General features: G+C 41.0%; 1 protein-coding gene across 7 annotated transcripts in view; it reads right to left on the bottom strand.

Moving 5' to 3' along the window:
- Positions 1-15506, bottom strand: part of LOC109894641 (GTPase IMAP family member 8) — a 39111-nt gene that overhangs the window by 4319 nt on the left and 19286 nt on the right. For all 7 annotated transcript variants that reach the window (XR_002255896.2, XM_031829145.1, XM_020488261.2 and 4 more), the window contains 8 exons: positions 12992-13690; positions 10751-10843; positions 10471-10603; positions 8522-8624; positions 7217-7281; positions 6913-7127; positions 6587-6834; positions 4549-4674 (listed from right to left, as the gene is read on the bottom strand). Coding sequence is in view for 6 of the 7 variants with exons in the window: in XM_031829145.1 (XP_031685005.1) it covers positions 4549-4674; positions 6587-6834; positions 6913-7127; positions 7217-7281; positions 8522-8624; positions 10471-10603; positions 10751-10843; positions 12992-13690 (1682 nt within the window). In the remaining variant the exon portion in view is untranslated. The remainder of the gene's footprint in view (positions 1-4548; positions 4675-6586; positions 6835-6912; positions 7128-7216; positions 7282-8521; positions 8625-10470; positions 10604-10750; positions 10844-12991; positions 13691-15506) is intronic.

The following is a 15506-nucleotide window of genomic DNA, read 5'->3' on the forward strand; positions in this document are numbered from 1 at the left end:
CTTTAAGTCTTTACTGAAGACTCATCTCTTCAGTGGGTCATATGATTGAGTGTAGTCTGGCCCAGGAGTGGGAAGGTGAACGGAAAGGCTCTGGAGCAACGAACCGCCCTTGCTGTCTCTGCCTGGCCGGTTCCCCTCTTTCCACTGGGATTCTCTGCCTCTAACCCTATTACAGGGGCTGAGTCACTGGCTTACTGGGGCTCTCTCATGCCGTCCCTGGAAGGGGAGCGTCACCTGAGTGGATTGATTCACTGATGTGGTCATGCTGTCTGGGTTGGCGCCCCCCCTTGGGTTGTGCCATGGCGGAGATCTTTGTGGGCTATACTCAGCCTTGTCTCAGGATGGTAAGTTGGTGGTTGAAGATATCCCTCTAGTGGTGTGGGGGCTGTGCTTTGGCAAAGTGGGTGGGGTTATATCCTTCCTGTTTGGCCCTGTCCGGGGGTGTCCTCGGATGGGGCCACAGTGTCTCCTGACCCCTCCTGTCTCAGCCTCCAGTATTTATGCTGCAGTAGTTTATGTGTCGGGGGGCTAGGGTCAGTTTGTTATATCTGGAGTACTTCTCCTGTCCAATTCGGTGTCCTGTGTGAATCTAAGTGTGCGTTCTCTAATTCTCTCCTTCTCTCTCTCTCGGAGGACCTGAGCCCTAGGACCATGCCCCAGGACTACCTGACATGATGACTCCTTGCTGTCCCCAGTCCACCTGGCCGTGCTGCTGCTCCAGTTTCAACTGTTCTGCCTTATTATTATTCGACCATGCTGGTCATTTATGAACATTTGAACATCTTGGCCATGTTCTATTATAATCTCCACCCGGCACAGCCAGAAGAGGACTGGCCACCCCTCATAGCCTGGTTCCTCTCTAGGTTTCTTCCTAGGTTTTGGCCTTTCTAGGGAGTTTTTCCTAGCCACCGTGCTTCTACACCTGCATTTTTCCTAGCCAACTGCTTGCTGTTTGGGGTTTTAGGCTGGGTTTCTGTACAGCACTTTGAGATATCAGCTGATGTACGAAGGGCTATATACAGTGCCTTGCGAAAGTTTTCGGCCCCCTTGAACTTTGCGACCTTTTGCCACATTTCAGGCTTCAAACATAAAGATATAAAACTGTATTTTTTTTGTGAAGAATCAACAACAATTGGGACACTATCATGAAGTGGAATGACATTTATTGGATATTTCAAACCTTTTTAACAAATCAAAAACTGAAAAATTGGGCGTGCACAATTATTCAGCCCCCTTAAGTTAATACTTTGTAGCGCCACCTTTTGCTGCGATTACAGCTGTAAGTCGCTTGGGGTATGTCTCTATCAGTTTTGCACATCGAGAGATTGACATTTTTTCCCATTCCTCCTTGCAAAACAGCTCGAGCTCAGTGAGGTTGGATGGAGAGCATTTGTGAACAGCAGTTTTCAGTTCTTTCCACAGATTCTCGATTGGATTCAGGTCTGGACTTTGACTTGGCCATTCTAACACCTGGATATGTTTATTTTTGAACCATTCCATTGTAGATTTTGCTTTATGTTTTGGATCATTGTCTTGTTGGAAGACAAATCTCCGTCCCAGTCTCAGGTCTTTTGCAGACTCCTTCAGGTTTTCTTCCAGAATGGTCCTGTATTTGGCTCCATCCATCTTCCCATCAATTTTAACCATCTTCCCTGTCCCTGCTGAAGAAAAGCAGGCCCAAACCATGATGCTGCCACCACCAAGTTTGACAGTGTGGATGGTGTTCAGGGTGATGAGCTGTGTTGCTTTTACGCCAAACATAACGTTTCGCATTGTTGCCAAAAAGTTCAATTTTGGTTTCATCTGACCAGAGCACCTTCTTCCACATGTTTGGTGTGTCTCCCAGGTGGCTTGTGGCAAACTTTAAACGACACTTTTTATGGATATCTTTAAGAAATGGCTTTCTTCTTGCCACTCTTCCATAAAGGCCAGATTTGTGCAATATACGACTGATTGTTGTCCTATGGACAGAGTCTCCCACCTCAGCTGTAGATCTCTGCAGTTCATCCAGAGTGATCATGGGCCTCTTGGCTGCATCTCTGATCAGTCTTCTCCTTGTATGAGCTGAAAGTTTAGAGGGACGGCCAGGTCTTGGTAGATTTGCAGTGGTCTGATACTCCTTCCATTTCAATATTATCGCTTGCACAGTGCTCCTTGGGATGTTTAAAGCTTGGGAAATATTTTTGTATCCAAATCCGGCTTCAAACTTCTTCACAACAGTATCTCGGACCTGCCTGGTGTGTTCCTTGTTCTTCATGATGCTCTCTGCGCTTTTAACGGACCTCTGAGACTATCACAGTGCAGGTGCATTTATACGGAGACTTGATTACACACAGGTGGATTGTATTTATCATCATTAGTCATTTAGGTCAACATTGGATCATTCAGAGATCCTCACTGAACTTCTGGAGAGAGTTTGCTGCACTGAAAGTAAAGGGGCTGAATAATTTTGCACGCCCAATTTTTCAGTTTTTGATTTGTTAAAAAGGTTTGAAATATCCAATAAATGTCGTTCCACTTCATGATTGTGTCCCACTTGTTGTTGATTCTTCACCAAAAAAATACAGTTTTATATCTTTATGTTTGAAGCCTGAAATGTGGCAAAAGGTCGCAAAGTTCAAGGGGGCCGAATACTTTCGCAAGGCACTGTAAATAAATTTGATTTGATTTGATATGCGAAGCTGTAATTGTTTCATAACATCTCCTGTCTTTTCCCCCAGTATTGTCCCAGCCATAACTGCGGCAGCAGGAAGAAGTAAGTCCTCCACAATAGTATGGGGCTTGCCTGTCCTAGCCACTCGGTAGCTCACCATATAATATGCTTCTAGCCCCTTCTTATTAAATGGTATCTATTGCTTTTTATACATGTCTTACTACTCGAAAGTCATCTTAATTCTCGCCAAAAAAACCTCCTGTGGCTTATTTTTGAAATTGGCATGTTTTGTTTCTAAATGTCTGAGCAAGAGTGAAGGTTTCATCGAGTTGTGAGAGTACTTTTGAGGAAAGACACTCCTCCCAATATAAGTGAACCCCAAATCAATGTAGTTCTCATCATATTTGTGCCTCTTCGATGGCCCAAGTCCCTGTCTGTTGTTCAGTGCTTTCCCGTGTAAGGGGGCAGTAGCTCTTAGGCTGCATCAGATTCACAACTGTCATTGTCCATGCTAGCTGGGCTAACAACAAATGCAGAATTACTGATGCTAACATTGGATGTGCTTGTGGAAGCAGAACAACTTGTGTCGTCGACAGGTGCAGGTGTAGTACTGCTGGTAGTAGCAGTACTACCAGTAGAGTTGGTATGAGTCTCTATGGACGTAGGCCTTACTTTTTTAAACCATTTACCAATTTTCGAGCAAACGGAATGAGCAGCAGCTACTTTTGGCTACATATGGACCGTTAGTCGAATTCCCGCGAGAGAGTAACGGTTAATGTGATTGGATGTTAATTATTTGACCAGGATCCCTGTATTTCACATTGTGTTATTTCGCTGAACACTAGAGGGTTTAATAAAACATTTGGCAGTGAAACGAGGCCACTCAGGCGAGAGAAGAAAAAAAACTGGACTGTGAAAATTGTACGTTTAAAAAAAAAAATGTGAATCACATTTTTATTTGGCGTACCCCCGACGGCATTGCGCGTACCACAGTTTGGGAGTTCCTTGTACAGAACAAGCTGTCTATACAACTTATAGGTTATGTGACACCTCAGCAACGTGAGGTAATTATTAGCATGAATGGACAATGTTTAGTTATCAGTGTACATAGGGTTGGCCGCAGGCATAAACCCCAAGCAACTTACTGTTGAGAGTTAAAATAGTAGAATACACAAGGTGCAAGTTCGAAATGTGGTTGTGCATCAGCAATTTATCTTCTGTCAGTCACTGACAGTCACTCAATCAGCCATGTCAGCTAACAATTTTTAGACAGTTAAATGAGTCTATCCAGCTATCAAAACTTGTAGTAATGATGGCCGAATACTGACCGTTCACGCTGGGCACATACCCAGGTGCCCTGACCTCTAGGAGGCCCCCATTGACTTTGATCGTCCCTCTCATTCAGATATCATAAACATTGTATAAGTCATGGAAAAATGGGTAGAATTGCAGGAAATTAGCAGTAAAACTGAAAAATTATTCCCTCTGACCCTTTGAAAAATGAGTAGAATTGCATGAAATAAAATGCATCTCCAGCCCATGGCAAAATGTGCAAAATTGCAGGAAATTAATTTAGCTTAAATTTCTCTCCGCTGTTACGAGGGGGACCACTAAAATGTTTTGCCCACCAGAACCTGGTTCATCTCTAGGTTTCTTCCTTGGTTCTAGTTTTTCCGAGCCACCGTGCATCTACATTTGGGGTTTGAGGCTAGGTTTCTGTATAGCACTTTGTTCGGCTGATGTAAAAAGGGCTTTATAAATACATTTGATTGATTGATTGATTGATTGGTGTGCGGGCGGAGCCAGCCATGAGTGTACATCTGGCACAATGTGACATCATCACTATGCGACATCATCATCAGTATGTGACATCATCAGTAAACAACATCATTCACCTTAGCTTTAGGGTAGATGTCCTGTATCTTCTTCAGATCACAGGAGAGACTGTATTTTTCCCCTCGACTTAGAGTGCAGTCCGAACAGACCGGTATGTAAGTGTTCCCTGTTTGTTGTTGCTTCACCTGCCACAGATTAACAGATGATTATCAATGAGGACATGAAGACCTAATGGAGGAATTGAACACTACCTAAATGTTTTGTCTTGAACCATGTTTTAAGAAGAAAAAAGCAACTTTTTGAAGTTGAACAAAGTTACACCATTTCCTGTCAAAAGGAAAGCCATATATAGTTGAAGTCGGAAGTTTACATACACCTCAGCCAAATACATTTAAAGTCAGTTTTTCACAATTCCTGACATTTAATACCAGTAAAAATTCCCTGTCTTAGGTCAGTTAGGATCACCACTTTATTTTAATTATGTGAAGTCAGAATAATAGTAGAGAGAATTATTTATTTCAGCTTTTATTTCTTTCATCACATTCCCAGTGGGTTTACACACAATTAGTATTTGATAGCATTGCCTTTAAAATAGTTTAACATGGGTCAAAAGTTTTGAGTAGCCTTCCACAAGCTTCCCACAATAAGTTGGGTGAATTTTGGCCCGTTCCTCCTGACAGAGCTGGTGTAAATGAGTCACGTTTGTAGGCCTCCTTGCTCGCACATGCCTTTTCAGTTCTGACCACACATTTTCTATAGGATTGAGGTCAGGGCTTTGGGATGGCCACTCCAATACCTTGACTTTGTTGTCCTTAAGCCATTTTGCCACAACTTTGGAAGTATGCTTGGGGTCATTGTCCATTTGGAAGACCCATTTGCGACCAAGCTTCAACTTCCTGAATGATATCTTGAGATGTTGCTTCAATATATCCATACAATTTTCCATCCTCATGATGCCATCTATTTTGTGAAGTGCACCAGTCCCTCCTGCAGCAAAGCACCCCCACAACATGATGCTGCCACCACTATGCTTCACGGTTGAGATGTGTTCTTCGGCTTGCAAGCCTCCCCCTTTTTCCTCCAAACATAACGATGGTCATTATGGCTAAACATTTCTATTTTTGTTTCATCAGACCAGAGGACATTTCTAGAAAAAGTAGGATTTTTGTCCCCATGTGCAGTTGCAAACCGTAGTCTGGCTTTTGTATGGCGGTTTTGGAGCAGTGGCTTCTTCCTTGCTGAGCGGCCTTTCAGGTTATGACGATATAGGACTCATTTTTACTGTGGATAGAGATACATTTGTACCTGTTTCCTCCAGCATCTTCACAAGGTCCTTTGCTGTGCTTCTGAGATTGATTTGCACTTTTCGCACCAAAGTACGTTCATCTCTAGGAGACAGAACGCATCTCCTTCCTGAGCGGTATGACAGCTGCGTGGTCCCATGGTGTTTATACTTGCGTACTATTGTTTGTACAGATGAACGTGGTACCTTCAGGCATTTGGAAATTGCTCCTAGGGATGAACCAGACTTGTGGAGGTCTACAAATTTTTTTCTGAGGTCTTGGCTGATTTCTTTTGAGTTTCCTATGATGTCAAGCAAAGAGACACTGAGTTTGAAGGTAGGCCTTGAAATATATCCACGGGTACACCTCCAATTGACTCAAATGATATCAATTAGCCTATCAGAAGCTTCTAAAGCCATGACATCATTTCCTGGAATTTTCCAAACAGTTTAAATGCACAGTCAACTTAGTGTAGGTAAACTATTGACCCCCTGGAATTGTGACACAGTGAATTATAAGTGAAATAATCTGTCTGAAAACAATTGTTGGAAAAATGACTTTTGTCATGCACAAAGTAGATGTCCTAACCGACTTGCCAAAACTATAGTTTGTTAACAAGAAATTTATGGAGTGGTTGAAAAACGAGTTTTAATGACACCAACCTAAGTGTATGTAAACTTCCCACTTCAACTGTATAAAAACATTGTATTTTTTTATGATTTCATTATCTTTTGCATACATTTTTAGGTAAGCACCGCAGTTCTAAAATACATGACAAGACATGTTCTGGATAGTGCATGGATTTGGACTGTACCTCATTAAGGGGCACATTCGATGGCAGAACGATTACATTCAGAACTGACTGAGGATGGCCGAATGATTGGAGGAAAGGTAACACCTGTCCCTTGATCGAGAGGAAGGGTCTAAACATTCTGACCAGGCCCCACAAGGAGAGGTCTGTGATGTTCACCACTACGTGTGTGTCAGTCACCCTCAGTGGTGGTAAAACCTCCACACTGTCACCAGTAACATGGGCCACAGACAGGGAATCAAGACCCTCTCCTGCAAAACAAATATATATTACTCATCCACTGTTGTATTGGTCATCATGATGATAGTTGTGAGTGGTGTGTAACTCACCAGAGAGAATCTCACAGTGTGGGAGATGTAGCTGACAGACAGACCCCTGAAGACACTCAATACTGAACAGCGGTCCTGCAGGAGTCTGGCCTGTGGAGTGCAGGAGATTCTCATCCCATTGGACAGTTCTGTACAGCACTTCCCCCTCCCTCTTCATCAGAAACACCAGCCCTGTCAAACTGCACTGGAACAGACCTGCATGGGAGCACTGGAGCCTGGAGCACATAGGACAATTATTAGTTACAATAATTAACACAAATTCTCTGAATCAAATATATTAATGTTATCAGCAATACATTGTTACCTGCATGACGTTTCTGTAAATCCTTTGGATGTTTCAGGTGTTAATTTTGTCACAACAGCAAGTGTCTGAAATGCAGATTGAAAACTCCAAATCAGCAGTCTTATAGAAACAACTAGACAACCTTCGATCTGCCCTGCAGTCCTCTTAAAGGCGCAATCTGCAGTTGAAATAATAACATCTCTTTCCCCACCACGGTTTCGGTAAAAAGCTAAGGGACGAGGCTGGAGAAATGTAACCACTCTTTAATTCATAGACAGAGCTATGGATGCAAGGACTGACCATCCATGATATCACAATTATTGTTTCAACCATGCTTTGAGGCTATACAGTGTTTGTTTACATTTATTTTGTTTATAAACATTGGAGTAAAACAAGCTTATATTTTGGGTTCTGATGGAGTATTACAGATCTAAGCTCATGAGGCCTTTCTAAGTTATATTTGTTAAGACACAATGGGTACATATCATTCATTTATAGTATGTAAAAAAAAAAAATCTATGTACTGTAGTATCTACAGATGAACCCTTAAAATGATAGTTCACTACAAAATGTTTGTCCGATATTTCAAGATCTGAAACGCGGTCTAATATCAACATGATGATAGTTGTGAGTGGTCCCGAGTGGCACTCAGGACCTGAAACGTGGTCTAATATCAACATGATGATAGTTGTGAGTGGTCCCGAGTGGCGCTCAGGACCCGAAACGTGGTCTAATATCAACATGATGATAGTTGTGAGTGGTCCCGAGTGGCACTCAGGACCTGAAACGCGGTCTAATATCAACATGATGATAGTTGTGAGTGGTCCGGAGTGGCTCTCAGCACCTGAAACGTGGTCTAATGTCAACATGATGATAGTTTTAAGGGCTCCCGACTGGCGCAGCGGTCTAAGGCACTGCATCTCAGTGCTCGAGGTGTCACTACAGACCTTGGTTTGTTTCCAGGCTGTATCACAACCGGCCATGATTGAGAGCCCCATAAAACATGGTTAAATAAAAACATTTAAAAAATAAATGAACTTGAGCAGATCCAACTACATGCCTGAATACCATATGAAAGGAATAGACTTCTGTAGTTATGAATTAAGACAGTGGCTTATTTTATTATGATTAATTATTGAGGCATATAGCTGGATCAATTCTACACAACTGAGGGATACAAACTTGACCTTACACAACATTTGAGGAGAGAAAACATTTAAGTACTTTAAAATACTGACTGTCCTACAATATTCAAACTGTGAGTATTGAGAATCTTTAATAGAGTTGAACTGAAACACTGAGGCAATGATGGATTACTCTACTTACACGTTCCGCTGGTGTAGATGTAGAGCGGTGTTCAGATTCATGGTTTGATGCATCACTGGTGCATGGATTATTCTGACTACAAAAGATTCTTCTGAGTACAAAACTATATTCAGATAACAGGGTAAGTTAGGGCAGGGAAATAGAGAATGAGTGTATCCATTGTTGCATGCTACAATAGAAAACTGACAGAGATGAAGAAAGCTCTGAAGGTTTCCGCTAGTGCAACAGTAGCCTTGATGTCGACCTCCCCACTCTGGCATCTTCAGTACATTTTTCAGTATTTTTGTTAATATTCACTACCGGTCAAAGGTTTCAGAACACCTTCTCATTCCAAGGTTTTTATTTATTTATACTATTTTCGAACAATAGTGAAGACATCAAAACTATGAAATAACTGATATGGAATCATGTAGTAACCAAAAAAGTGTTACGCCAATTAAAATATATTTTATATTTGAGATTCTTCAAATAGACACCCGTTGCATTGATGACAGCTTTGCACACTCTTGCCATTCTCTCAACCAGCTTCATGAAGTAGTCACCTGGAACGCATTTAAATTCACAGGTTTGCCTTCTAAAGTTAATTTGTGGAATTTATTTCCTTCTTGATGTGTTTGAGCCAATCAGATGTGATGAAAAGGTAAGGGGGGGTATACAGAAGATAGCCCTATTTGGTAAGACCAAGTCCATATTATGGCAAGAGCAGCTCAAGTAAGCAAAGAGAAACGACAGTTCATCATTACTTTAAGACATGAAGGTCAGTCAATAAGGAACATTTCAAGAACTTTGAAAGTGTCTTCAAGTGCAGTCGCAAAAACCATCAAGCGCTGATGAAGGAACTGGCTCATGAGGACCGCCACAGGAAAGGAAGACCCCGAGTTACCTCTGCTGCAGAGGATAAGTTCATTAGAATTACCAACCTCAGAAATTGCAGCCCAAATAAATGCTTCACAGAGTTCAAGTAACAGACACATCTCAACATCAACTGTTCAGAGGAGACTGTGTGAATCAGGCCTTCATGGTCAAAATGCTGCAAAGAAACCGCTACTAAAGGACACCGATTAGAAGAAAAGATATGCTTGGGCCAAGAAACACGAGCAATGGACATTAGACCGGAGGGAATTTGTCCTTTGGTCTGATGAGTCCAAATTGGCGATTTTTGGTTCCAACGGGTGGAAGGATGATCTTCGCATGTGTTTTTCCCACCATAAAGCATGGAGGAGGTGGTGTGATGGTGCTTTGCTGGTGACACTGTCAGTGATTTATTTAGAATTCAAGGCACACTTAACCCACATGGCTACCACAGCATAGTGCAGTGATACACCATCCCATCTGGTTTGTGCTTAGTGGGACTATCATTTGTTTTTCAACAGGACAATGACCCAACACACCTCCAGGCTGTGTAAAGGCTATTTGACCAAGAAGGAGAGTGATGGAGTGCTGCATCAAATGACCTGGCCTCCACAATCCCCCGACCTCAACCCAATTGAGATGGTTTGGGATGAGTCGGACCACAGCGTGAAGGAAAAGCAGCCAACAAGTGCTCAGTGTATATGGGAACTCCTTCAAGACTGTTGTTAAAGTATTCCAGGTGAAGCTGGTTGAGAGAATGCCAAGAGTGTGCAAAGCTGTCATCAAGGCAAAGTGTGGCTATATGAAGAATCTCAAATATAAAATATATTTTGATTTGTTTAATGCTTTTTGTTACTACATATGTTATTTCATAGTTTAAGTCTTCGCTATTATTCTAAAGTGTAGAAAATAGTAAAAAATAAAGAAAAACCCTTGAATGAGTAAGTCTTCTAAAACTTATCACCGGTAGTGTACATTGACATGCTACTAGTGTGTATGTGCAATAATGTGTACAGCTTGTTACATCCTCAGTAGATCTGATTATTATAGAAAATGTTTTGTGAGGGAGAAGCGGAGCCTCAGACAACAGTGCCTACCTCATGACATCCAAGCTGGATTTTTCTCTAGAACTCTTTGATCCAGAGTTGTGCTCACATACTGGTTCTGATGTCTGGGAGCTGTACACAGAGCTTCTCAGAGACTGGGTATCAGATATGTCATCTCCAGGTACTGGACAACATCACAACAAGAGAACTATAATACTTAGATCAGTACACTACAATCCATGACGTTTTCTTGCTTGGTGAATGATAAACGCATTCAACACTTTGTATTTAGATAAAAGTGTATTCTCAGGGAAGAACTGTAACATCCTACCCACTAGCCTCAGCAGAGATTCAGCTACAGATCCAATCTCAGACATCTGGTCTGAACCATCATATCCAGTCTCGGGTCTGCTGCCTCCACTCACTGTAGAACAAAACAATGCTTGCATCATGTAGATAACCTCCTAGAGTCGATTGCTAAATTACATAAACAAATCCCCATCAATTTCCTCTCTCCAAATGTCTTAGATTCAAAAGAAATAAGCAATGCTGATATCTACACTATGATGGTGGTTGGTTCAGTTTCATGACTAATGTTAATAACAGAAGGAAAGTGGTCTCTAGGATTTTGTTTAATTTTGCTTAAATGTTATCTTGTAATATAAATTACATAACAAAACAATCCCCATCATAATTCATCAGTTTAAGCTAGATACAATACTGTTCAAAAGTTTGGGGTCAACACTAGTCTCAACGTCAACAGTGAATAGGAGACTCCGCGATGCTGACCTTCTAGGCAGAGTTGCAAAGAAAAAGCCCTCTCTGACTGGCCAATAAAAATAAAAGATTAAGATGGGCAAAAGAACACAGACACTGGACAGAGGAACTCTGTTCTCTGTCGCCTCTTCACTGTTGACGTTGAGACTGGTGTTTTGCGGCTACTATTTAATGAAGCTGCCAGTTGAGGACTTGTGAGGCGTCTGTTTCTCAAAATAGACACTCTAATGTACTTGTCCTCTTGCTCAGTTGTGCACCGGGTTCTCCCACTCCTCTTTCTATTCTGGTTAGAGCTAGTTTGCGCTGTTCTGTGAAGGGAGTAGTACACAGCGTTGTACGAGATCTTCAGTTTCTTGGCAATTTCTGTAATCGAACCCACTATTGCCGATGCTCCAGATACTCAACTAGTCTAAAAAAGGCCAGTTTTATTGCTTCTTTAATCAGACAACAGTTTTCAGCTGTGCTAACATAATTGCAAAATGGTTTTCCCATGATCCATTAGTCTTTTAAAATGATCAACTTGGATTAGCTAACACAGCTTGCCATTGGAAGACAGGAGTGATTGTTGCTGATAATGGGCCTCTGTACGCCTATGTAGATATTCCCATAAAATCAACTGTTTCCAGCTACAATACTCATTTACAACATTAACAATGTCTACACTGTATTTATGATCAATTTAATGTATTTTAATGGACAAAAAAAGTGCCTTTCTTTCTAAAACAAGGACATTTCTAAGTCAACCCAAACTTTTGAATGGTAGTGAATCTCCAGAGATATGTTTTTGCGTTGGATGCGTCTCAACCCACTGCATCCACCAGTGTCACACTTCCGCACCTGTGGTGAAAGGTGGCAGAGCTAGAGCGGTGTTTGTCAGACCATGAGACTTCCTACCAACCGTTTTGACCCCAACAAATATCAGGAGAATCATTTGAAGTCGGTACCGTCGATGTGCCAACTTCTGTTTGGTAGTGTCCAAACCGTTTGGGCTACAAACTGGGACCTCACTGTGGAAAGTGGAGATTCTAACAAACATTATGGTGTTCTGTTTTGCGCAACGACCCCCACAAGTGTGACGGACTTGTCTGAAGGTAACCGGTACCCGTTTTAAAAAACTAATGGAAGTATGAAGGTAATTTTGTGCCTATCCAAAAAAAGGGGTTAAATATGTGTACAAAAAGTAAATTATATATATATTTCTTGAGTTTTTTTTATATCTTCTAGATTTAGGACAGACACTTCAACATCTTGTTTCTTATGATTGTATTTTTTTACTGTCCTTTATTAATGTGTTTTTCAATGTGTTTCTATGGGCTTTAGTAATAAAGGCAAAAATCTATATTTTATAGCCAAAAATAATATATTGTTTTTATTTAATACCTAAAGGGGTCCTAAAATTCTAAATCAAATAGTTAAATGATCCATAGTATGACCATCTTAAAACAATTCCGTATGTCAGGTTAGCAGCCCCGGCACCCCTCCCCCAACGTTTTAGACTAAAGAAATAAGCTATACTGATATCTACAGTATGATGGTGTTTGGTTCAGGTTTATGAAGAATGTTAATAACAGAAGGAAAGTGGACTGTAGCATTTATTTTGTCTTATTTTGTTTAAATGTTATTTATTTTTCCAGTGTGACTGGAATCTTGATAAAAAAAACAAAAATCATGATCCTTTTGTAAACATATGTGCACCACTAAGTTGGTAAACTAACCTTTTTAAATTGAGGGTAGCCAAACAAGAACATTGTAGCACGCTTGAGATTTAAATGTACTTTCAGAGTACCATACTTACTACTCAGAAGAAGAGGGTATATGCTGTGAGCTCCCTTTAATGGCAAAGATGGTTTCTCAAACATCTCCTCAGGTATCAAATTCATTCCTTCTTTACAATCTCTTTCAGGGTAAAACACATCTCCACTGTTGGCTGCCACCAACTCATCTATCTTCTCCAGCAGCTCTGTGACCTGAGTGGCATCACCACTGTTGTTATTGTTGAGGACATGAAATCTGTTCCCACATTTCTCAACAAGCCACTGGAGGGCCTTCCCTTCTCTCTGAATATGATGCTCAATGGTTGTGTCTCCCAGACAGTCCCCATGGGTGAACAGCACTATAGTGTGACTCCAGACTCTCTCACTGAGAAGCTCCAGGTGGTCCTCTGCAGCATTTGTCTCTTCTTCTTTGAACGAAACATCCACCCGAATGACCAGGAAGAGAGTGTGGGGTCCTGGGGGACACAAAGACGCACTGAACACAATCTCCTGTTTAACCAGCTCAGGAGTGTACTCCACAGGGAGATTCTTACACCAGCCAGGAGTGTCAACCACAGTGACCTGCCTCCCTGCTACTTCTCCCTGTCTCTTCAAACACTGAGCGGCTGTCCTCAGGTCAAACTCCTCTCTGCCCAGGATGGTGTTTCCTGCTGAACTCTTCCCAGCATCTCTGGATCCCAGCAGCACAATCCTCAGCTCTGAGAGATGGAGTGAGTCACCTGTCAGAGAGAACATAGTTTTTATTTATCTGAACATGTGATTTGGGAGCATTATGATAACATAGACGACATTGTAGCATGCAATTTTCAAAAAAAAATTCTAAACATATCCATTTTAACACAGCTAATCTGAAGTTTCAAAAATTGGGTTACTCGTATTAACTTAAAAATAATGTCAGCGGTTGATGCATGTTCAGTGCCTTCAGAAAGTATTTACATAACTTCTTTACAGCCTGAATATAACATGTATTAAATTGAGATGTATTGTCACTGATCTTTAAAATACATATATATTTAACTAGGCAAGTCAGTTAAGAACAAACAGTTATTTACAATGATGACCTAACCCTATGAACGCTGGGCCAATTGTGCTGGATCACAGCTGATTGTGACACAGTCTGGAATTGAACTTGGGTCTGTAGTGACACCTCTAGCACTGAAATGCTGTGCCTTAGACCACTGTTCCACACGGGAGCCCCACATAATAGCAAGATCTACACAATACCCCATAATGTCAAAGTGGAATTTTGTTTTTAGACATTTTTACAAATTCATTAAAAATTAAAAGCTGAAATGTCTCCAGTCAAAAATTGTTCAACCACTTTTTTTTATGGCAAGTCATAAATAAGTTCACGAGTAAAAAAAATATGCTTAAGTCACATAATAAAGTTGCATGGACTCACAGACAGTTAATTCTTAAGGCAGAGGGGGCAGCATTTTCACTTTTGGATAAATAGCGTGCCCAATTTCAACTTCCTGATACTCATGCCAAGAATATAAGGCATGCATATTAGTAGATTTGGATAGAAAACACTGACGTTTCTAAAACTGTTTGAATCATGTCCGAGTATAACAGAACTTATGTAGCAGGCAAAACCCCGAGGACTAACCGTTCAGATTTTTTTTTTGAGGTCTCCGTCTGTTCACTGAGTTCTCATTGGGAAACGATACTTCTTATGAACTTGTTTTCAGTTCCTACCGCTTCCACTGGATGTCACTAGTCTTTGGAATTTGGTTGAGGTTATTCATTTGTGTAATGAAGAAGTACGGCCATCTAGGAACGGCATAACACTGTTGAGAGTTGCGCAAGACTTGAAAATTAGCTTGGTTTGTCGTCTTCCTGTATTGAACACAGATAGCCCCGTCTTCAATTTGATCGATTATTAAACGTTTAAAAATGTTTTGGCAAAGTAGTGACGTTGCGCAATTTGGAAGCTGTTTTTTTCTGGATCAAACGTGCCAAGTAAATTGACATTTTGGATATATATGGACGTAATTAATCTAACAAAAGGACCAATTGCGATGTTTATGGGACATATTGGAGTGCCAACAAAAGAAGCTCGTCAAAGGTAAGGCATGTTTTATATTTTATTTCTGCATTTTGTGTAGCGCCTGCAGGGTTGAAATATGCTACCCTCTTTGTTTACTGTTGTGCTATCATCAGATAATAGCTTCTTATGCTTTCGCAGAAAAGCCTTTTAAAAATCTGACATGTTGGCTGGATTCACAACGAGTGCAGCTTTAATTTAGTATCTTACATGTGTGATTTAATGAACGTTTGATTTTTAGATCATTTTATTTGAATTTGCCACACTGCATTTTCCCTGGCTTTTGGCCAAGTGGGACGCAAGCATCCCCTATACCATAATTAACCCACTGTTCCTAGGTTTGCCAACTGATTTGCCTAGTTAAATATAAATAAATACACAATTACCTGTAAGGTTCTTCAATTGAGTAATGAATTCAAGCACAGATTTAAAGACCAGGGAGGTTTTACAATGCCCCACAAAAAGGGCACCGATTGGTAGATAAAAAC

This window comes from Oncorhynchus kisutch, linkage group LG7 (genome assembly GCF_002021735.2).
Source record: "Oncorhynchus kisutch isolate 150728-3 linkage group LG7, Okis_V2, whole genome shotgun sequence".
Classification (NCBI taxonomy): Eukaryota; Metazoa; Chordata; class Actinopteri; order Salmoniformes; family Salmonidae; genus Oncorhynchus; species Oncorhynchus kisutch.